Source organism: Mauremys mutica, chromosome 3 (genome assembly GCF_020497125.1).
Source record: "Mauremys mutica isolate MM-2020 ecotype Southern chromosome 3, ASM2049712v1, whole genome shotgun sequence".
Classification (NCBI taxonomy): Eukaryota; Metazoa; Chordata; order Testudines; family Geoemydidae; genus Mauremys; species Mauremys mutica.
In genome coordinates, this window is record NC_059074.1 from 173,568,534 (window position 1) to 173,592,871 (window position 24,338).

Below are 24,338 nucleotides of genomic sequence, written 5' to 3' on the forward strand. Positions count from 1 at the left end.
GAGTTTCTAACAGTTTCCCTCATCACCCCTCTTGCTTAATATTTACATGACTGTTGGAAGGATTAGTGAGAAGCATGGGTTGAGTGTCTTCAGTATGTTGATGATGGAGCTTTATAGCTCCATCTTCACTGACTTGGCTAAAGCTGTCAGTTGTGTTACTCAGCGTTTTGGAGGACAGTGTAGGTAGAAATCAGGGCTACCTGTCTGAGGCCCAATCCAGATAAGACTGAGATGAGATGGTGGTGGGTTATGTTGGTCTTTCTGTAAGTATGCGGACATGCTTTTATTGTATGTAGAATAGTAAAAATCCAATAAAAATAATAAATAGGGCTAGAGATACCTGTAGTGATTTTTTTTTTTTTACTTTAGATATTAAGGAGAGTGATTCTTCTCAGACTCTTGAAAATATCTAAAAGAAAAGCATATTACTAACTGTTCACAATTTATTGTATACCTACTACAGTACTGTACAGGACACAGCATTTTCTAGTGGTTAGACCATATGCCTTGCCTTACCACTGTTACCTTGTGCAAATCACCTAACTTCTTCATCCTTAAGTTTCCTTATCTGTAAAGCAGAGGTACTATTACTTTATAGGGATGTTTTGAGATTTGTTTTAAAATGCATTGAGCTCCTTGAATGAAACTTGCTGTAGAAGTGCACAGTAAACATTATTATTAAGCATTCACTTGCTTAGATTTATGCAAAGTTAGTTAAACCTTATTTGTGAAAATCATTCTTTCTAAGAAAATTACTTCACTTAATATTCTTATTGCACACAGTCAAATACAGAATTATATGGCAAAATATAGAAGTGGGTCTAAACTAAACTTTTCTTATGTGCGTTAGTGTCTTAGTGTTTAATAATACATTCATGGTGGAATAGCTGATGATATATACAAGACCCTAATATTTTAAAAAAATATTTTTGGTGCATTGAGGCCCTGATTCAGGAAGGCACCTAAGCATGTTGTTGTCTTTTAAGCATGTTAGTAGTCCCATAGACTTCAGTGAGGCTACTTGTGAACTTAAAGTTGAGTTCAGGCTTTGTTCTTTGCTAACTTGGGGTCTAGATTAGTTATCTTAATAGGTGGTCTGATTCCCCTCCCCCCCGGGGTAGTGAGTATTTGCAGCTCCCGCTGAGTTTAATGGTAGATAATGGTGACTTCTGAAATGCTAACTTTCGGCATATTTCCTTAAAAATTTTTGGTGTAAATTCTTTGGCTTCCTAGATTACCTATTTTAAGATAAAAATACGTATAATTAAGTGTATGTCTGTTGAATAAGTGAACATACAAACTGTTAATGGACTCTGGGAAAGCCACCCACACCCATCATTGTCACAAATTTTCTCATGCTACTTTGCTTTTCCCAGCTTTTTTGGTGTCTGTTTCTGATTACACTGAGGCCTGGGCTACACTGGGGGGTGGGGGAAAGGGTCGATCCAAGTTGTGCAACTTCAGCTATGTGAATAATGTAGCTGAAGTCGACGTACTTAGATCTACTTACTGTGGTGGCTTCACTACGGTGAGTTGACTGCTGCCACTCCCCCGTTGACTCTGCCTGCGCCTCTTGCCAAGCTTGAGTACAGGAGTCGATGGAAGAGCACTCGGGGATCTTGACTAGACTCGATAAATCAATCCCCACTGGATCGATTGCTGCCAACCGATCCAGATAGTAGTGAAGACATACCCTTGCCTAAGTAGTTATGAAATACGTAGAACAGTAAAAACAGGGCAGCTTTTGTAAATGCAGATTACTGAAAAGTTTAAGGGGTGGCCTATCAGATAATTTCCAAAATTAACCCACTCAAACTAAATAGAAATGATCTGGGAAGTATACCACTATTATAAGCTACTGCTTTTTGTTTATAATAGTCCACCAAATCTAATTTTGGACAGAAATATACATAATTCAGATTTTGAAAAATAATAGACTTATATTACATAAACATAAAATAAAGTCTGAAACCCATGACCTTTATTTCAAATATAGGGGAATATTCCTTTTGATCTAATACTATTTTGAAATAACTCAAAATATAAATGACTGGTAAGCCAGAGTATTCAACAGAAATAAGTTACCCAGACATTTGTCAGTCATATTATTTCAGTTGTTTTTGGTTTTCCCACAGGAGTTCCCCCTGCCATTCAATGTTCTGTACGTTGGATAAAGTATAAGACCTTTAAGTGACATACACTTGACAAGGAATGAGAGTTAGTAGTCAAAGAATTTATATCAAGAATAGAAGCAAGTAAAGAAAACAGAAGACAAAGCAGAAGAACCCACAATATTTCCCCTCCCTTTTTTTCTCCCAGCATATTTCGTCTATCCTCAATAAATTCATTATCTCTCTAGCCTTTTGACATATGTCTATTGTTTCCTTAACAAAGTGGCTGAATTCTGGTTTAAGAGATTGGCAGCCTATAATTTTACTATTAAATTTTTTCATCAAGTATTTATAGGACCGAAGTAGACATTTTGTGGGAGCTTGAAGTAGACACTTTAGATGGTTTGTTTGCTATCTGAGTGTGGGAAAATTGTTTGACTCCATTGCGTCTGTTGTGTCCAGATAACTTATATAATTTGTCTTTAAAATTTACGTTGTGACATGTATTTACTCTTCAATGAGGAATATGTTTGGTGTCAAGTTTGGAACAATCGGTTGAATATTTAAAAAAAAAAGTAGCAGCTTTGTAAATGAGAAGGAGCCTCTTTTTAAGAAAACATCAGAAGAGGGCTAATTGCTCTCACCAGTTTTGCATGCATATTTTGATGGAATGCACTCTGGAGAATAGAGTGCAAGAATTGGTAATTTGTGAAAGTCATTTAGTTGATTTTGCAATCTAATACGCTCTATAGTCCCAGCCTGTTAAATGGAAGAGTTGTGTTGCTGGTGAGAGAGTGCCAGGTGACCCACTCTTTTGACGTCCTGCTTCCTAGTGGATTTTTTTATTAGTATTTTTTACGTAGGTATATTCTTGATGTACTCATGTCCTGTTATAATGGTCACTAAGACTGTGTCTTCCCATGTTCACAGTCACTGTAGTGATTCAGCAAGGTACTTAAACATGTGCCTAACTTTCAGCACATGACTCATCCCATTGATGCCAGTGGAACTACTCATGTGCTTAAGTTAGTCATGTGCTTAAGCGCTTTGCTGGATCAGGCCTCAGAGTAGTGTATAAATACATAAAGATTTGCCTATCCAAACAGAGTGAAATATAACTGACCTTATTTTAAAACAAATTACTTAGTTGTCAACTGAAGGACATGAGTTCTCTCAATAATCTAAGGTCTTTGATCTTTGAGAGGTGGTGGTGGTCCAATGGATTGCAGTAGGAGTACTATTTTGTTCTTTTGGAATGAAGAATTGGAAAGTGGTATCTTCATTGTTCAACCGGTATTTTTAATTAACAGTCTCTTTGATATAAGACATGATGAAGTAGTTGAATAAAATAAATATATGGGATTTTAAGGAAAAGGTAGCTTCCTAAAGTTACAGTAGAGAAAAAACTAATATTTTCAATTCACTGCTTGGCACAGGATTCTCAATATCAGCAATGATAACTGGCAAGACTTTGGTCAGCTTTTACTCTGCTTCAGTGTGACAAAATTGAATAATATCAGAGATACTATGAGCTGTTCATCTGCAGGCTTAAGAATACACAGCAGCAGTTTATACTAAGTTAATATTTTCAAGATTCATTGCAACCGTAAGGACTAAATAACTTTTTTGTTGTTGTTCTGTTTTAAAAAAAAAAAAAAAGGATCTTGCAGAATTTAATGGCACTCACCAAGGAAAGCTCCCCTCTCTTCCCAGCACAGTGGATTTTTTTTATGCTCTCCTCATACACCAGTAATCAGAGTGTACCAAGAAAGTAAAATTCTGTGTTTCCATGATGCAGACAATGAGAGGAAAAACATGCAGGACCTGGACTAGTCTTTGAGAATGGAGCATAAGAAGTAATTTCAACTACAGTTAAGTTACATGTGGTATTTCACAAAAAGACTAGTGTAGGGTTTACTTGCCATGAGGAATCAGATTTTTCAAATGTTAGGTGTTAAAAATGTGCATGTAATTTCAGACTAATTTGAACTTGCAGTTGTACATGTGATTTTAATGGTCTTTTGTGTTCCATATGTATGTTAAAAATTGCCTCAGGGTTACTAATTCTGCCCAGCTCCATAGAGGCACTCTCCCATAGACTTCACAGAAAAGCAGAGACAGGATCATAGCCCAAGTGTATGTCAAGATATAGTCTTTATCCAAAGGATGAGGTCAGGAGCAGAGAACAAAAAGGGAACTAGCAGAGAAGAAAATTCAGATATCCAAGATCCAACACTGCATCTTTCTACCATTGCTTACATATCAGAAGAACTTGGTCCCATTCAGCTACTGGTCCACTGTTTCTATATGGGAGCAAAAGTGACCTCTGCTTCCCACTGAGAAGCGTTAAGGAGGGAGGCGCTAAGAAGAGTGAGTGAGTGTTTGTGGAGGAACAGAGTATGGTGGAATATGCAGGAAAAGAGAATAATCTGTTCTGGGGGTGAGAGGGAATGGGACGGGAAAAGAAAATATAAAGATTTAAAGAATAGGAAATACAAGCTTTGTCATTTTGCTTGTTTGGGTTTTTCTTGTTTTAAGATTTTTTTCAAAGAAAAGGAATTGAAGGAAAAGGAGAGAATGAAATAGGAAGGGGGAAGGGGAGGGAAATTTTGGGATGTGTGAATTTGTTCTCTACCTGATGGACACAAAAGAACATGATACTTTCTTCTAATCACATTTGTCATTTTATGAAATAACATTTAATAAAGCTAACATTTACGGGGGGCAATACAATGGTAGTTGTGGTTTCAAATTTTAAAATGCTATCTGCATCCTCAAAGACAACTTGGTAGAAACTGCCATTGAGTACTGGATGGCAAATATATGTTGCCAATTAAAATATTGTGTGAAAGTGCGCTCAACATCAAAAGTAAAAGCAGTATGGTTTTGTATTGTATTTAATTTCAAGCTAGCGTTATAAAGAAAAGATATTGGATAATTCTCTTCAAATAAGAATAATAGATCTTAGAACTGTTAGAATATGAAATAAGACACTAAATTGCAAAAAAAACAAAAACAAACCAACAACATTGTTTACTAAAAGGAAGACTGTTTGACTTTGCCCCCTGTTAAGTCACCACATAAATCTTATAACACTTTTATTAATCTCTGCTTGTTCTGTTTCCATAAAGTCTCTTAAATTGCAAGTGGTGTAAAGTCTAATTATGTCTAATAAGAATGATGTAGCATTTGTTTTACTTATGAAATACCCAAGTAAAAAATATTCCAAGTGTTGTTTTTTTAAAAGAGCTCTTCCATGGTGTATTAAACTGTGATAGCTAAGAGGCTATAAAAATTTAAATTAATTTCTTTTTTATATTTGAGATATTGGCACCTTTCAATAAAAGTGCTTTAAGTAAATATTGTCCTGATGTGAGTTCTAAATATACCAGACCTTTTGACTGAGAAATATACTTCCTGAAGCAAAGCACTTAAGTCAAGCTCATAGAAATGACATTTTTTTGCACTCACTACAGAAAAGTTCTGTAGATTTTAATGGGATACTAGCTCAATTTGATAACCAAGACATTATTTTTATGTTGGTGGTTGTTTAGTGTGCTGAGGATGGTGATGTGGATATAATCTTGTGTCTTAAATCACAGTTCATCTTTTAATATAAAACCCCAAAGTAGTGAAGAGTATGGTTCTTGTTAGGTTTGGACACATCGTTAAATTGTGTCGTATGTAATGGTCTGTAAAAATCAAGCTGTTCTAGGGCTTACTAATAAAGTTCAGTGACCCTATGTGCTTACAATTTGATTTGACTGTTTCATATGCCTTTCTCAAGTGTTCAGTGCACTGCTTAGAAATCACTTACACTCTCAGCTGGGTCTGAGATTGTTTTTAAAGGGGGCTATATACTGTAACTGTTATAAAGCTACTTTTGTATCATGACATCTACAGTGTGTTCTACCATATTGCAAAGGCACAAGCTATGAGTAGTTAGTTCTGAAATCTATTTGTAAAGTTGCATTTGATGGATCAAGGTCAATAATTTATTTATCCAACAATGAACATGGCTAACTATCTCAAATATTTTAGTTTCTTCATTTTAATGGGAGCTCTTCAGGTGATTCATTTACAAAACAAACCAACCAACTTCGGCAAACAAGTGATGTGCATGAGACAAATTATTCAGGGGGTGGGGGAGAAGTTAGCTATGTTTGCTAATATTAACTTTTTTTAGAAATAGTAGGGTATCTGCCAAGTGTTTTTAAGAAAAGCTACAGATGGGGCCATAGAGGGAGAAAAAACAGGGACATGACAACTTTATTTAATACATTGAGTTAGTTATTTGGAGGGACACAGTGTGGTGTGAGGGAGATAATTACCGTATTTTGTTTAGTTAAAGAAAGGGAGTATTGCTGTGAATAACTTTTAGTTATTTTTTAGTTCATGTCATATTCTGGTAGTTGAATGATGGCTTAATTAGTGTGGTAGTCATTTGTTGATACTTTTCATGATATGGAATGGCTTTTATTCTGCTTATGATATATGAAGCAAAGGCTTTCAACTATTGGATTTATACAGTAATGGCCTGGCTCTTTCCTGTCTGACGTATCTTCTCTCTCTCTATGCCACACTGCTGCAGCTATGGTCAGCAGAGGCACTTCAGCTGGAATCCCATAGTTATAAAAGATGTTGGCAGGGCATTCTCTGTGAGTGCTACAAGAATCAGGAACTTACTGCTCCTCTTAGTCTGAAATATCCTGTATTTTATGACTTTTTGGGCATGCAGCAAAACATATATTTGATAAGATTTTTTTTGAGAGCTGGAGGTATACTTCCTGAAATGACGACAGTTTGGAAATGAGTTGTTTTTGTGGCTGGCTGGCTGAGAGAATTCTCTTTTGAATATTTATTTTACTGCTGGTTAGGATTTGTTGTAGTATTAATTATGTGTTAGGGTGCCCAGAGTCTTGTATAGGTGTATTTATTATTTAAATCAAAACACCAATATTTTATTTAATTCTTAACTGAGCGCATACACACACTGGATTTAAAGAACACTTACATCTTTTTGGCCCAAATTTTAGGCTTTGTTTAAAAAAAGTTTTTAAAAGTGTACTTGGTTTTTATGTCACATAATTGTCTTTCTTGGGTTGCATAGGTTTAAATGATTGTGTCCTAATAAGTAAAGTGTTGATGTATGAGACAGAATAGATTCCAACTTACTCAGCCTTAGCTAGGTTGGGTCTGCAGGAATACAAAGGATCTTACTCTGAATACACCAAAAAACAAAACAAAAAAACCTTACAAGTAAGATGCCATTTTTATACAGTCACTATTTAAAACTAGTGTCTTTGATAATGAATTACTCCTAATTCAAAACTATACTTTTCTGTTGGTCCAGTTCAAAGCCTACTAGGCAGTGTAAAGTATATTAGTTGGCAGATAATCATAAATATAACTTTTTTTTAGTTCCTTCTTGAGGAGTGGAAATGTGTATTCCCCCCCCCTCAAATATGGCTAATCATTTATTATACATCTATATTCAGTTTGTTTTCAGTTCATTACTGTTTGTTGCCTTTTAATATACACATAGCTAGAAATGTTAAATGCTTCAGTTTTTTTAACCTAGTATATCCTGTACATTACCAATTCATCTGGAACTTGGCATGACATGAAAATAGGCAAGAAATATCACGTCTCTGACCTGTGGCTGAAATGCCTTGCTTCAAAATTCTGGTGGTAGAGCATATGTATACTCTGCCACACAACAACCTGTTAAAAGAACAGTGGAGCAGCAGCTCTGTGGAAAAGATAATGTGATCGTTTAATTAAATTGTACCGTAATGCATACATAGAAGAAGGCCAAATTGAGGTTTCACAGGCAACCTTAATTCTGGCATTTCCTAGCTTTTGAGTGTGAAAATGAAAAATGTTATTGTCAGATAGATTCTTTGTGTAATTTCCTACATTTTAAAAAAGCAAACTGAAAAAAACAGATTCCATCATGTGACAACATACTGATACCCACATGGGTCAGCAGCAGTGTTGGGAATCTTTAGATTCACTGCACAGACCTTTGGCACTTGAACTAATAGAGTAACTGATAGAAGTAAAAATAGGAGTACTTGTGGCACCTTAGAGACTAACACATTTATTGTAGCATAAGCTTTAGATTGTCCTCCTCCATGAACGAACACTAGAAGGGATGGGACACTGTGCCAGAGGGTTTCACAGATGTTTGCTTGATAGTAGAGGAATGGTGAAACTCAAGAATCTTGTATCGGGGGTAGCCATGTTAGTCTGTAGCCACAAAAACAACAAGGAGTGCCACCGGACTCCTTGTTGTTTTCAGGAATCTTGGGTTCCATTCCCACTCTAGGGAGGAGTGTTCTCGGCTGGTCACAGACTCTTCTGCCCATTCCTCCAAACATGACCCAAGCTATCTTTGGATCAGTCCAGTCTCTTTCCCACCTCTGGCTCCTTGTTCCTGTCTCTCACTTCTCAGGTTTCTCATTCCAATCCCAGTCTCCTTGCCCAACCAGGCCTGCTCTCATCCTTTGCCAATATTTTATACAAAACGTATTTCATTGGACATCATTCCGCAAATAGAATTTTAGAATGTGTGTGTTCCTAAAATTCCTCAGCTAAGTGAGCTACTGCCATCTCCTTTGGTATTTAATAAGAGACAAGAGCCACAGTGGGCAAACAGGAATCAAGGAGCATTTTCCAGAAGTCCCTAAAAGTGAGATCAACAGCAGCAAAACCTTGCCACCTCATTATACTTGTGTAAGCAGTAGTACAGTTTTTGTTTTTAGGATTTTCCAAATATCTTTGAAGATGGTAGCTTGGTATAATTTTTTTCTTGTCTACAATATAATTATATTTTATGGTTGGAATATTTATATATGTGCTCTGTTTTTTCATACTGTCTCTTCTGTTCCCTTGAAGTGTTCCTCTGTCAGTCCAGAACCACTTCTGCCTAAATCTTGCCAATTCCTATATGGAGAGAAGTATATACAAATTTCTCTTTTCTAGGCACTAGCTTTGGCCTTTTAAAATCCAGGGCTGGAATTTAAATGCCAGTTTTGCTGCCTCCAGCAGCAAACTAACACCTTCAATCGTTTTTCTCATCTAATCGCTTTGAATATTTTTCTTGGGTTCCTCCTTTTTCTGCTGCCTTCACTCCTGGGTCCCATTCCACACCTGTGGGACCCAGTTTCTGGTCAGCAGTTTCTTCTTCTCCATATTAATTCATAGTCAGTGGTGGAATTCTTCAGTGAGCTGCAGCAGCAGTTGTGTATTGTCTGTTACCAGCTACAAGCATTTCCCAGCTAAAGAGTGGTTTGAGTAGGGTTTGTCAATCTGCGGAGTCTCCAGATACAGTGGCCAATTTGTTTGATCATTCTCCCCAATATAGCTTAATATGCTTCCACTAGCATTCTTTCCGCCTGCATTGATCTCCCATTCCTTGAAACAGCTCAGTAGGGCTCCAAACTGTATCCCAGACCCCATCAGGTTCCCTTCTGTTGTTGGAACAAATTTTCAACCTGCCAGGTGCAGCAATGCTGAGTCTTTGGTGGGACAGCACTGTTCTCCAAGGTCAACAGAAAGCAGAAGATGCATGAGCTGTTCCCCTCCCCCTCTCCCCACCCCCATCCTGTATCTCAGCCTTCTGAGGAGACCTACCAGCCCCTCACACTCTCTTTGTGGAAGCCTTACTCACCTATCTGATCTCCTTTGAGACTTCTGTGGCCTTCTTCAGTGGGTTCAAGAAAATTGCAACATTGATCCAAGAAATCTCTTTTCAGAAGAAGGTAAAATTGCATTCTTATGTTCTTCTCCTTTCCACAAAAAGCACAATTCTTAGGAAGATAAGACAAGGCCTAGTGCACCAGGCTACTGCTATGGAGACAGATAATGTAGGCATACCCCAAAAAGGAATTCCTTCCAACTAAAGAAATCTGAAGAGAAACTGTCCTTTCCTATACCAGAACATTGGGAAATATTTATGGATTTCTTATAGTTATGCGCAGAGTGCAAGTGATCAGCATACCTTGTATAAGGTCTAGAAGGACGGTTATCCAGTTTGCCTTGATACGCAAGCTGTCCTCTTAATAGCAAAGCTTTTAAAAGCATAATCTTGCTAAAAGCACTATCTTTCACATACACTGAGCAGTCTCTTAAGAGATGACAAGGCTTTCTGGATTTGACCTAAAATTCACTATGACCTGTTTACATCTAGGGTACATCTCTCTCCTTTATTCCAACAAGTCTCCACCCTGTTCAGATGCAAAAAAAGGAAAACCAAACCCCTCTATACCATCCACAAGGGGCTTTTATTCTCCCTGTGTTTTGTTTATGGTAATTTGCATATACCTGATAATAGATGCAAGTGGTATGACCTTGCCTTGTAGCAGCTCTGATTTTTCATATGAGCAGTCCTTAAGGTAAATTAACAGATAAACCAAAGATGTTCTATTTTCTGAAAATAATTCATGTAACATAGCATACATACACAGCAATTCAAAAATTTCAGATTGCCAAATGTTTTAGTAAAGTATATCTGGTTATTTTGGAAATGCATTCTGTTTACAGAGCCCTTACTGCAACAGGGCTCAATTCTGACTGGGCATACCTACCATCATACGAATAATGTTGCTTATGTACAATGGGGAAATAAGATTTTTGTATTTTGAAATTTAAATCTTTTTCCATAGTAAAGTAATAGAACTTGGATTTTATTTTACTGTTTGCAGCTGATTGTTTTTTAACTAATAATTAGGACTTTTTTTGTTTTAAACCAGAAATTATGGAGAAGTCGGGTGAGGAAGGAATGCCTGATCTTGCTCATGTAATGCGCATTTTATCTGCAGAGAATATCCCAAATTTACCACCTGGGGGTGGTCTAGCGGGCAAGTAAGTACAGTGCTGGAACAATTTCTGGCTTTTAGTAATTATAATTTTTACTACAAATACAAGTACAACATGTTTCTTCATTAACTGAAGACTTAATTATCTTTAGTAGAGAAGATGTACAAACTTAAGTTACTAAAACATTTAACATTCTTCAGTTTTTCATATATTAAACTAGTTCACTGTCTGCACTACAGAAAATACAGGCAATACTTTGTATTCTCCCACTACCAGCCCCCAACTCCATCCAATAGGGAAAAAAATAAATACTATTTTGATACATAACATATTGGTTTACCATCCCATACAATTACTTTTAAAGATATAAAATTTGGCATATTTGGATTTTTAGTTCTTTATATTTGTTCACTATCTATAGAAAGTGATAAAATCAAAAATTGAGCAAAAATCTGAGAGGAGAGGAGGGCTGGGAAATTCAGAAGAGGAAAACATTGGTTGCATACAAACCTAAGCCTTGAAAAATCCTTCTTTGCCATTAACTGAACTCTTTATATGCAGGGTAGACAAACAGAAGTTTAGACATGAAATATCTCTTCATTTGTCTGGTAGGATGTTCAAATGTATATGGCATTTCGCTGCTATATTACAGGGTTTTTTTTGTTTTTTTTCCTTCATTTTTAGGCGTAATATTATAGAAGCTGTGTATAACAGGCTGAATCCACACAGAGAGAATGATGGGGTAAGTTTTACTTTGGGGCCTTAGACTTCACTAATAATGAGGAAACCATAATACTTCAGTGCAGGTGGGGTAAAGAACAAAATTTAAGTAACCTGTATTTAAGTATGTATGTGTTTTAAATATTTGATATATATTTGCATGTACATCATTGTTCAAGAACTTTATTGTTAAAGGGACAGTGATGTTGTGTGTGATACCCAATTCTGAAGAATTAATTTTTAATATAAATGGCTGCTTCTGCTTTTCATTCAAGACCATGGAGCCACAATATGGGGACATACTTTAGGAGCTGTTGGTAGTTTAAATGTACTCTGGCTTTGAAGTAAGTAATGAGATTGTAATTTTGTTACGTGTCCTGTACTTGAAAATCTAGTGTCAAATTCTGTGTCCTTGTAAGAATCATATTCATATAGAAAATTTCTGTTGAGTGTGCACTAAGTGAAAAGGGTCTTGGTAGTGATACTGGCTACACTTTTTTAGCATGTTGCACATATGATTCCAGTGAAGGTTAGTGTATTTCAGTTTTGAAGATCTTTTGTGAAATGGCTTAGAACTAGTATAATTTACACTTGAATGAAAGTAACAAGTTCTTTGTTCATTCCTGATTTAATTTTTTTAATGAATTATTTACACCTATCTGTTCAACTCCTGAACACGTGAGCTTTCAAATCTTTAAACATTCAATTAGACAAAAAAAAGTTCAACACTATGAAATATAGTGGGTTGCTATAACTGTTTAAATTACTACGTTACTAGATTGAGTAAGGAATCAATGTGAAATTTATAATTTACACTTTTTTAACATCTGTTTTACAAAGTAATTGTAACAGCCATTCCATGTCAGTCAGCTCCATAGTGACAGATTGGTTTAGAGACTTGTCTAGGAGACTAAAACAATTTTTTGACTTGTTCAGATAGCCTTTTAAAAGTTACTGATAATTTCTCATTGCTTAGCGAAATTACCCATAGGGTTCAGTCCCTAAGCTAATTTGTAAAGCTACTGCCCTGTTCTCTAAATGGTCCCCAGGAACCATGCATGCTGAGATGCCTAAAAAAAATTCAGTCAGCAAGTGAAGGCTCTGGTGAGAGGGTGGGTAGGGATGTCAGGTTTTATTTATTTATTTTAACTACTTTGAAATTATTCTGAATCTAGTTGTGCATATAACTAGCCTCTGTAATTATATGATCTTATTGTTATCACTGTCTTTCTCGCCTCACTCCATCTACTTCCCTTCTGTTGGCTGTTAGCTTGATATGTTGTGTTGTCTTAAGAGTGCATGTGCAATTGCAATGTTGACAGCTGTATGCCAGCAATAAAGTTACTTTAAAACTTTCTAGTGTAGATGTGGTCTTAGATTGCAAGTTCTTCAAGGCAGGAACTGTCTTTATAGAGACTAGCACAGTTGGGGGCCTTGATTCTGATTTGGGCCTTTGTGTGCTATCACAATACAGATAAATAGCTAATGGTTTCATTGTCATGTCTGTCTTTTTAAAAATTAAAATTTGTAGTTTATATTATATTTTTTTGTCTTAGATCATAAAGGTTAGAGTTAAATTTTACATCCTTAACCCCTTCAAACTGTGCCACAGTTCCTCCCCAAATAAACCAGCATGCTTCCAAGTGTCTCAGCTGTCTTCATATCCTCAAACATCTGCTGTTTCCTTAGTAACTCTGCATCCTCCCAACCCACCATGACTCCTAACAGTTGGAATACTATATTTTTGTCTCTGCCTCAGTGTCTTTTTACCCATTTCCAAAAATGGAAATGCTTAGGATTAGTTAAAGCACCCAATTCAGAACATTTGCAATGAAAAAAAAAATCTGGTTTCTCTGTCGGATAATTATAAATGCCTGCTGGTGCTGCAGCATATTTGTGACAAAGAAAGACTTTCAAAGGAAAACACAAAGGACCAAATTGTTATAATTTGTGTAGCTCCACAAAGACAAAAACCAGAGTAAACAAATATGTTAAGCATTCTCTCAGCTACTGATGAATCTCAGGAAATGTCTTGGACCTGCTTCATCAGTTCTTAAATATTATCTATTTGTATTTTATTAAACTACCGTATTGTCCCGAGTATAGGCCGCACTTTTTTCCCCTAATTTAAGTCTTTAAACTAGGGGTGCGGCCTATAAGCGGGATCTTGTCAAAAAAAACCCAATAAAAATACTTTAAATCCCAGCCGCGGCGGGGAATCAGAGCGCTCTGGGCTGCCCGCCGCGGCGGGAAGCCCAGAGCCCTCTGATTCCCCGCCGCGGCTGGGATTTAAAGAGCTCTGGGCTCCCCGCCGCAGCGGGCAGCCTAGAGCCCTCTGAGTCCCGGCCGCGGCTGGGATTTAAAGGGCTCTGGGCTCCCCGCCGCGGCGGGCAGCCCGGAGCCCTCTGATTCCCCGCCGCGGCTGGGATTTAAAGAGCTCTGGGCTCCCCGCCGCGGCGGGCAGCCCGGAGCTCTCTGATTCCCCGCCGCGGCTGGGATTGAAAGCGCTCTGGGCTCCCCGCTGCAGCGGGCAGCCTAGAGCCCTCTGAGTCCCGGCCGCGGCTGGGATTTAAAGGGCTCTGGGCTCCCCGCCGCGGCGGGCAGCCCGGAGCCCTCTGATTCCCCACCGCGGCTGGGATTTAAAGAGCTCTGGGCTCCCCGCCGCAGCGGGCAGCCTAGAGCCCTCTGAGTCCCGGCCGCGGCTGGGATTGAAAGGGCTCTGGGCTCCCCGCCGCGGCGGGCAGCCCAGAGCGCTCTGATTCCCCACCGCGGCTGGGATTTAAAGGGCTCTGGGCTCCCCCCCGCGGCAGACAGCCCAGAGCCCTCTGAGTCCCGGCCGCGGCTGAGATTTTCTTTAAGTTAAAAAAAGTTAAAAATTTAATTTTTTTAAAATAGCACCAAACTTTAAGGGTGCGGCTTATAATCAGGAGCGGCCTATACTCGGAACAATACGGTAATTGTTTAATTCTTACACAAATGCAGGTCTGGTGGGCATAGTAAAAACAAAAGGAGGGCAGGCTTACTATTAAAGGTTATATTTACACTGAATACTGTATTATCCCAAAACTGTGGACAATACAGTGCAATGCACTTTTTGAGCTATATAAATATAGTGTTCTTTTCTGCTAGAATTGGATAAAATCCCTATATTAAGTGAAATCTCTGTGATCTTTGAGTATTGGAGGACCAAGAGGTCACTTAGACCTGGGACTGCAGTTTAATGCATCAGCCACACTAGGTAAAGGATCGAGTTTCATTCTCTGATAGGAGTATTTACTTCATTTGGCAACAGCATTATTTCCCTTCTCTATCCTTGTCTCATATGTCCCAGAAGGACTTGAAGGGAGGAGAAAATTCAGTGCTGCCATTGGACAACAGAGCTGACACCTCTTTATAGTACCCCAGTAGATGAAAGGTACTTTCTTTTCTCTGTAAGAGAGGCTGAGCATAGTAGTTCATGTGCTGTGCTGAACCTGATAGTCTAGGTCAGTGTTTCGCAACCTTTTTGTTACCAGGGACTGGCTTATTGCCTTACTAAACTGTGTCAGGCAGGGACCAACTCTGGTCCATGGACCGGTCCTTGAGAAACACTGCTCTAGGTCACTGCTAAACTCGCCCCCCCCCCCCCCCAGCCCCTGGACTTTCCTTCAGTCTCCTGAGCTTGATGCTGAGAGAAAAAAACTGAAGAAGGAATAATTCCATTATTAGTTAAAATGCTTCTGTTCTTCTCTGTGTTGTGATAGCATAACTGGAGTGCCCCTACAAACCTGCATTCAAGCAGATACCAAAGGAAAGGGCTGGATACATACAACACACCCAGTTGGTGGTGGCTTGTAAAGTGTGTTTCAAAATGAAATATCACAATGCTCCTAGTATACGTGATGTTATAGCAAAAGCAGAGCTTTATATTAAAAATTATGGGCCAGATCCACAGCTAGTATTAATTTGCACAGTCTGGAGCTGCACTGATTTTTACGTTGCTGAGAGTCTGACCCTATTTTGGTGAACTGTATTCTTACATAGACTAAGAAGAATGTTTACTTCTGTTTAATATTTTTCTATATGCAATATTGCTGTAACAATCTTTGAAACTCCTTACTTATGACAACTTTCAGAAATCTTCAGTCATTCATTTAGTGATGCGTAATATAATTTATACAGTATTGATAAAGTCATTATATATAGATATGATATGCACTGCATATTTTTAATGTACAGTCAACAAAATATATGGTGTGGGATAAAACCTGAACTGATGAAATTATAAAGTAAAGGTATTTATATGAATTTTTGCATTTGAGCAGATGTCTAGGTTGTAACAATATACTGTAGTGTGAACAGCTTAAATAAAAAAAGTAATCTTCAATTGATGACACATGAACTTTATAGCTTGATGAATCAAGAATTTTCAGAAAGCATCTTTTATAAATTATTTTTTTCAGAATACAAATTTTTTATATTTTTCACAGCTATAAAAGCTTTTATTTAAATTGTAGTCAAGCTCAAGAATTTTGTCCTCGGGTCTAGTGCACTTTATTGTGGTAACTATTTAATTTCTCAAATATATTTCTATTAAATAATAACTTAAGAGCAAATCCTTAACACAGTGCACAGCCTATATATCAGGGGTCGGCAGCCTTTCAGAAGTGGCGTGCCGAGTCTTCATTTATTCACTGTAATTTAAGGTTTCGCGTGCCAGTAATACATTTTAATGTTTTAGAAGGTCTCTTTCTAAGTCTATAATATATAACTAAACTATTGTTGTATGTAAAGTAAATAAGGTTTTTAAAATGTTTAAGAAGCTTCATTTAAAATTAAATTAAAATGCAGAGCCCCCCAGACTGGTGGCCAGGACCCGGGCAGCGTGAGTGCCACTGAAAATCAGCTCGTGTGCCGCCTTTGGCATCGGTGCCATAGGTTGCCTAACCCTGCTATATATGCTTACACTGTACTGGAAGAGATCTGTGGAGGAAGGAATCCTCCCTATAATGTTGCAGAATTGTTTTGTGGGTGGTATTGGAGCCTCCGAGATGCTGTAGTCACTGGACTCCTGTGCACTCTTACTTGATGTGGAGTGGAGTAGTTGGGACCCCAGCTCATCTGGGGATTGGTCCTGCTTTGAGCAGGGGGTTGGACTAGGTGACCTCCTGAGGTCCCTTCCATCCCTGATATTCAATGATTCTATGATCACTGATCCCTAGGGGCATGCTTGGTTACCAGGAACCCTTGTGTAGCACTCTTATGTAGTAATTTCACCATTTCTGTTGTAGACAAGGATCTCCATAGATAGGAAGGTGGAGAGAAGTTCTGCTCCTTAATAGCACTATAAATGTATGTGGTGCTGTACAGTAATCAATGCCCAACATGTAATAGACCCTTGCACCAAAAGGTTTGCAATCTAAACGAATAGTATAATGCATTTTTGCTAACTTGCATTTGATTTTCTTAATGTTGTAGCTGAAGGATTTAAAATGGAAACAACTTACAAAAATTATTTTAAGAGGGTTACAACACTACCAGAAAAAATCATTAGAGGCTAGCTAAAATGTAATAAGAAGAGTTATTTTATTAATTTAAAAAAGAGGTTGGATTGTTCTCAGATATTAGGGGGGTTTTTTTGTTTTTTTTTAAGTGGCTGTATTTTCAGTAGTTCTTTATACTTACACTGTGTACTGATTAGAGACCAGTCTACAGTAGGTTGATGTAGCTACAGCATTCTGGGGTGTGAAAAAGCCACACCTGAGTGCCATAGTTATCCCTGGTGTAGATGCAGCTAGATTGATTGAAGAATGCGTCTGTCAGCGTATCTTACCATCACTTGGGTAGGCGGTATTCCTAATGAAAAAACCTCTTTCATCACTGTAGGCTTCATTTACACTATGGGGTTATGCTAACATAGCTATTGCACTGTAGCTGTGTTACTATAGTCCCTTGTTGTAGCCATGGCTTGAGACATTGCAGCTCCCTTGAATGTAGAAATCTGAACTGTCAGTACTAGCCACCTTGGAAAAGTGTTTCAAATTTCATAGGACAGGAAACCTCAGTGGAGTTTCAAATATTAACATTTTATGTTCTCTGAAATAAAGAAATGTTACAGTTTTATATTCAATAACAAATTTTGAAAAGGACACCCACACTTTAAAACCAAGTTATTCTGATTATTGGAATTGAAGGTTAGAGAAAAGAGATGTTATGGCAGCCAATATTTTCATGACCCCCTTAGAGTTAGATATTGTTTGACATTTGTAAGGTTAGGATTCCAAGTTTTCAGATAGCTTACAATGTTGGTTACAACTCTGAAAGATCTCAAGAATAGGGGCCACTAAAATCAGATCAGAAATGAAGGGAAAGCATAAATGGCAATCAGGATGATTTGCCTATAAGTCTTTTGTAGTGAGAATCACAAGCCTTCCAGTGATATCTAGCTACTATTTCTAGCATGATCGTTAGTGAGGCATCAATAATTAAAATATCTTCTGGTCCCTCAAAGCAACAGAGCTGTTTTGGCACTGATCCAGAACTTAAAATAGCCAGTTTGGACCTCAGAGCCATGCAACTTTTTCTCCCGTCAAAAGCACACTAATCACCATCGCACAGACTAACAAGAGAGTTTTTTGGTTTGCTTTACCCATTTGATTGAAGTAGTCTACAATGCTGCTGCAGCTTATGGGGGGGAGGATTCCTTCCCACATCATAGGCCACAATTCAAGATGGGTGCCTAAATTTAGGTTGTTGGATTTGGCTTTAGCTACATATTCTGGATATTCATTTTCCTGACAGCAGCTTGGGAAGAAAAATTGCTAGATCATTGGAGTTTTTGTGAAACAGTATCTTTGTGATGCTGATTGGCAATAGCTTGGCCCTCTACCTGCTGCATTGTACACATGAAGAAAATCAGATTTCAAGTGTTAATACTTATCAGTTAAGTGAATTCTGATACTACAGCATACATTATTGGCAGTAAACATTTTTTAATTAAGCTGTTCACATAGGGTGTATATTGCTACTAAATCAGTAGTACTTTACATTTTAAAATATTAACTCAATAGTTAGTGTAAATTTAAATGGCCAAGTTCTTCACTCTTTGGCTTCCACTGAAGTCAATGACTGCCAGATATCTATGTGCATCAAAGGACACAGTTTGAACTAAGTTCTTTGTGCCTTACATAAAGTAGATTGAAATGTTTGTCAGTACTGGAAGTCTTAATAGAAACAATTTAAATACAAGGCATTTTCTTAAATGCCCATTCTAAAATAAACAAACGTGAATCAAATAACTTAATTTTAGGATGCATGTTGCTAACTTAAGGTATTTTTATATATGCATAGGAGGGCATAAAGCTCAATCAGAAATGACCTTTTTTATAATGTATTTTAAAATATATGTATCATTCTAAAATATCCTAGTTTAACTACTGATTTTGGGGTCTTGAATCTTAAAAAAAGGACCCTGGCGAACCTGAGGAAAGTGGAACACAGGGGAAATTGGTGGAAGCTCTCAGGCAAATGAGAATTAATCATAGGGGCAACTACCGCCACCTTCTGGAGGAGATGCTGACTAGTTACAGGCTAGCTAAAATACAGGGAGAAGAGTGCACTGCTGAACCAGCTACAGCATCTACTTCTGATAATCTTGCTGGACCCAGTGACCCAGTGGCAGACACCCAAACAGAATCTGAGAATCATCTTGCTGAAATACAGAGCTCTAATGAAGATTCAGGGAGAAATGAGATGAGTGATAAACAGGTGTAATGTCTTTGTGTTGCACATAGCCGATTTGATAGCTTGACCTAGCTGTTCTAATGTATTCATATGTCAGCACATTGTTGCATCAGTTCTAGAAAGTTAGTTTGTTTGTACCTACATTTATATGTACAGACTTTTTATATGAAAAGTCATCCTTTTTTGAGTAATTTAAAAGTTACTATTTACTGTAGTTTGGATTAATAAACAAAATGTAATTAAATTTTATATTATGTGTAGCAGGAAGCAGGACATCTACATTGCTGGTAGTTGGTAGTCTTAAGGTTTTACTTTTTTAAAACCCTGTGACACCAGTGATAGGAATTTTTGACAGATGCAAAGCAAGTTTTTCTTTGTGTTGTAAGCGCATTCCTAGTGAATGCTGAATTTTAATACTTTACATTACATATATTAATTAGCATCTTAATCAAATACACCTTTTGTTCAAATTTCTGAATTGAATTATTTCACAGCATACTATCCTACATATTGCATGTTTGTTTGAATTGTATATAGTTCACATTATCATAGTTACAAAAATAATTTTTCACTTGTTTTAGGATTTATGCCACTCTTTTTTTCCTCCATGTATGGTCCTTTCAATTTAGACTGTATCCTCTGTTCAGTGTGAATATCTTACTTATTTTCTCGAGAACTGTATCCTTCACTATTCCATAGGTTATAGCATAATGTATATCAGACAATAATATGTACTTAAAATTAGTGTTTAGTGTGAAGCTCTAAAAATTTGTTTAAATCCAAATAAAAAATATGATGTGGAATAATATCTGTATGCATATTGACTTTATTTAAGTAATGTTGTTGATATTATGCTACCTCAAGCTTTTTGGAAGTTCATTTGAAATACCAATTATCTAGTCATGGTTTGGAAATATTTGTAGCTACTGTTAATAACAGACAACATGGATCGTGACACTGTTTATTAAACTAGCTATTCCTACAAATATTCTGGGAGTTTTTATTATCATAACTGTAATCTGTGTTCTAGCAATATTTCATAGTTTTAAATTAAACACTACAATAAAATTGAGGCAAACATGCTGTTGTATTTTAGGTTATATTCTACATTTTGTGTTATATTCCTCTTCATTTTGTGTACACACATGCACATACACACTTTCAAGTAGATTAGTGTATTACTATGTTACTGTGAATCTAACTGCCTGTAGTTTATTTCTGAAATGCCATTGTCAAAAGTATGCCATTGTCAGCAGTGACAAAGGTATTTTGTCACAGTTTCTATTATATTTTGGTTGCAGTTGTTGAAGCACTTGCACAAAATTATAGCTTTTATCATCCAACAAAGATATAAATAAAAGTTCACTACCTCAGTGAGTAAGATCCTGTGAGAACCTCTTGCTAAATTCTCTTTCAAGAGTTCAGAAATCTTCCTTAGCATTTCACAGATTATTATGTTTGTTTTTTTTAAGTAATGGTTAGCTGATGGATTGATGGACTAATACACTGGGTGATTTGTTTAGGTTTTTATTTATATTCATTGCAGTGCATTATTTTTATTGCATTAATATGTTCTGTAAGAGAAAAGCATAGCTAAGCTTTTAATTGGTAGTCATGCTGCTTCCAGAGATGAATTCCAGAGATTCTGTGGACAGAGATATACATGGAAAAAGCGATTTTGTGTATGTGTGTAAATTAGTATAGAAAACGTGACCATTCCTTTCATTTTTTACTTGCTCGTGTTACACTTTATTATGTTGTTAGAATTCAGTTAATTATGGATGTTTTTTGTATTGGTTAGTATTAATATTTTTCCTCTTCTTTTCCTGTAGGGTGCTGGAGATCTAGAAGATCCGTGGTAGCCTTACAAATCTACTAAAATGCTTTTGATTCTGAAAAAAGTGGGGGAAAAAACTTAATCAGTTTTCTTCAATACAAGGGGAAAATTCTGGTGGATTTCCAACATTTTGTGAAATGGGCAGAAAGATATTAGAGTTTTCCATCACTTGTTTATTTTTGTGTTTTCTGATATTGCCACTCTTAGCATTGCCTGTATTACAGTATCTTTACCAGCCTCAGGCATACTGACTCCATCTTTGTTGAACTTTTAGCCCTAAAAAAACAAGGAAAAAGTGATTCTTTCAGCAAATCAATATATGTACCTGAGGTGCATGGGATTGTAGTTGTACTCTGAAGATACATTATGGTTTAACAAAACTTAACATATAAGCATGAAAGAGTACAAATAATTGTATGAGACGTTACTTATTTCACTTTACCAAGTTGGAAGGCTTTTGCAGCTCTGTGGCTTGGAAATAATTTCAGTTGGGCAATATGCTATAGGATTTGTATTTTTTTTTTTTAATTTTCCAGTTTTACCTGTATTACCAGACTGTTAGGTTTCCCTACAGTGTCCAAATTGTGATACATTGCCTACTGCTTGCTTGATGATAAATGTATTTGGCAATAATAGAAGAAGATTTTAGGCGTCTAAAACCAATAAGAATTTTACGCACGCGTACAACACATCCTTAAACTCTTGCTAGAAAAAAAACCTTTTAAAACCAAACTGATTAATTTATGGTTAGATGTAACTTAATTTGACATTTCACTCACTGCTGCAGGTTTTTTTAAAAATGCTGAAAATTTGCCTTTATTATAATGTAAAATGTGATTTTTGTTCTACATGTGGTTTTCTATAGTTTCCTCTAATTTTTCAGCTTAAGATACAGACAGAAGTCTTGTGTAATATGGATATAATTTTTAATTGTTTGCATTATTTTCAAAGCTCAAATTTATCACTTTGAGATTACTATAAATACAGTTAAAATTATCTATTTTAAATCTAAGAAAATATTAGAGATATTTTCATGGGTTCAATGACCTTTCATTTTATAAGCAATGGGCATGGTACAGAGTGGCTGTCATGTAAGGTACTTGAAGATTCTTAGTTTAATTCTATTTTTGCAATAACTTTGATTTTTTTTTCTGAATTCTTTTGAGTTGTGCATGTATTGAGTCCAGTAGATGCTAAAAACAGAGAAAAGTAAAGTATTTATCTAAAAAAAAAAAAAAAAAAGCTATTGGGGAGGGGAAACAATGAATGTATCCATCTGTACATGCTTTACATGCTGTGGATGCCTTGTAAACATTTTCCTATTTGTTTAAACTGTGTTTCAGCGAGGATGTAATTGCCCTTGTGTGTAGTTTAAGCTAATGACAGTCATCAACTGGTTTTGTGTGAAATGGAATTCATGCTATTTTTCTGTAACTTTATCCCCATGCTGAGTCTGTAAACACACACACACACACACACACACTTACTGGTGCCTATGGGCAGCTTTCCCAATCATTTTGATTCATTGTGTATCTGATTTTTTTTTGTTTTGTTTTTGTTTAGAGAGGATTATTGCCACAATATATTTTATTTATTCATTAGATTTTAGCCTTGTAAGTTAAATTGTTCTAAATGACGATGTTAACAGATTTTTGTCCCTTTGCTGGGTTTTTGGGTTGTTAAAAGATTGGGAATGAAGAATGCAAAATGGTTTATTGTTCAGACTGTCCGCTCTGGTCCAACCCTGTACTGATAGTACCTTCCCAGTATGATATTGTGATGTTTCATACAATACAGTGAACATAACCAACTTGTTATCTTCAATAAAGGATTGCTAAAACAGTGTGATACACTGCTATTTTGTGCAGAAGGGATTTATGCTGAAAAGGTAGAAAGTTAGATAATCTTTGCTTTTGTGTAATTTTAAATATTCACTTTTGTTTTTGCTGTATTGACAAGGCCAAGACTTCAGGATTTGGTCCTTTGGTGACATACAAAACCAAAAATCTCCGAATAGGCACATCTGTCAGAATGGTACAAACAGTGGGATGAATTTGGCCTTGTAACTGCCATCAACCTTTCACCTTAGTTTAGTTGTAATTTATCCATTATTCTAGAGGTTGGAATGTGTGAAATCAAGTCTGATAAGAACTTCAGATGGAATTAAAATAAAAGTGATCAGGATCTGAATTTTAACCATAAATTCATGGAAGATCCCCAGCTGCATCTGCAAAAATAAAATTGAGACAAACTGTCTAAGTGTAACAGCTTGACAATCTCAAACAGGGGCGGCTCTATGTATTTTGCCGCTCCAAGCATGGCAGTCAGGCAGCTTTCGGCGGCATGCCTGCGGGAGGTCCGCCGGTCCCGCGCCTTAAGTGTACCCACTGCCGAATTGCTGCCAAAACCACAGGACCAGCAGACCTCCTGCAGGCATGTCGCCGAAGGCAGCCTGACTGCCACCCTCACAGCGACCGTCAGGCTGCCCCCCGCGGCTTGCCGCACGCGCTTGGAGCGCTCGTGTCTGGAGCCACCCCTGTCTCAGGGTAAATCTGCAACTTCCAATAGTGGCTTTATACTTTCTGGTAAAGTACTAGGTAGCAGTTACTCTCTAGCAAAGATGTTACTGGTAAATAGTAATTAATTTTGGCCCCTATTAAATGTTTACACTGTAGTGGAATGTGTGGGAGAGGGTTAGAATAACAAGTTGACAATTTTGTTATTTCAGATACAAAACTTGTAATTCCATGGATGAAGTTTTAGTTTGGAATACAGATACCTGCATCTCATCATTGTCCAAATCAGAAGCCATTTTATCTGATGCCAGATTTGGCCCATTTTTGCAGACTTCCAGCTGTCACACAAATCAGGGCCATTTTTCTCAGAAGAGATCTTAATTCTTTCCAGCAGTTTCCCAGGTTGAGAGTCTAAAACAGGCATTTCACATAAGTTTCAAATCCTGAACTTAGTCAGGAAAAAGTGCAGTCATAATGTTCATGAATGGCTCTTAGCAGAACCCGAATACTGAGCCAGAGAACATTTAGTTGCTTTTATAAGCTTTGTTTTATTTTATTTTGGTCAGATCTGTTTGTAGAATGCAATCTTTGTCCTGAACACCTGATTAA

The 24,338-nt window shown here is 37.0% G+C and overlaps 1 protein-coding gene across 6 annotated transcripts in view; it reads left to right on the plus strand.

The window, feature by feature from the left end:
- Positions 1–23,055, plus strand: part of PPM1B (protein phosphatase, Mg2+/Mn2+ dependent 1B) — a 120,557-nt gene extending 97,502 nt beyond the window's left edge. For 4 of the 6 annotated variants that reach the window (XM_045011109.1, XM_045011107.1, XM_045011110.1 and 1 more), the window contains exons 5-7: positions 10,868–10,979; positions 11,619–11,676; positions 19,101–21,282. In XM_045011109.1, the coding sequence (XP_044867044.1) occupies positions 10,868–10,979; positions 11,619–11,676; positions 19,101–19,406 (476 nt within the window). In that variant the 3' untranslated portion in view covers positions 19,407–21,282. Of the gene's footprint in view, positions 1–2,135; positions 2,307–10,867; positions 10,980–11,618; positions 11,677–19,100 lie in introns of those variants that run through there. The other 2 variants (XM_045011112.1, XM_045011113.1) reach the window with 2 other exon arrangements.
- The last annotated feature ends 1,283 nt before the right edge of the window (positions 23,056–24,338 follow it).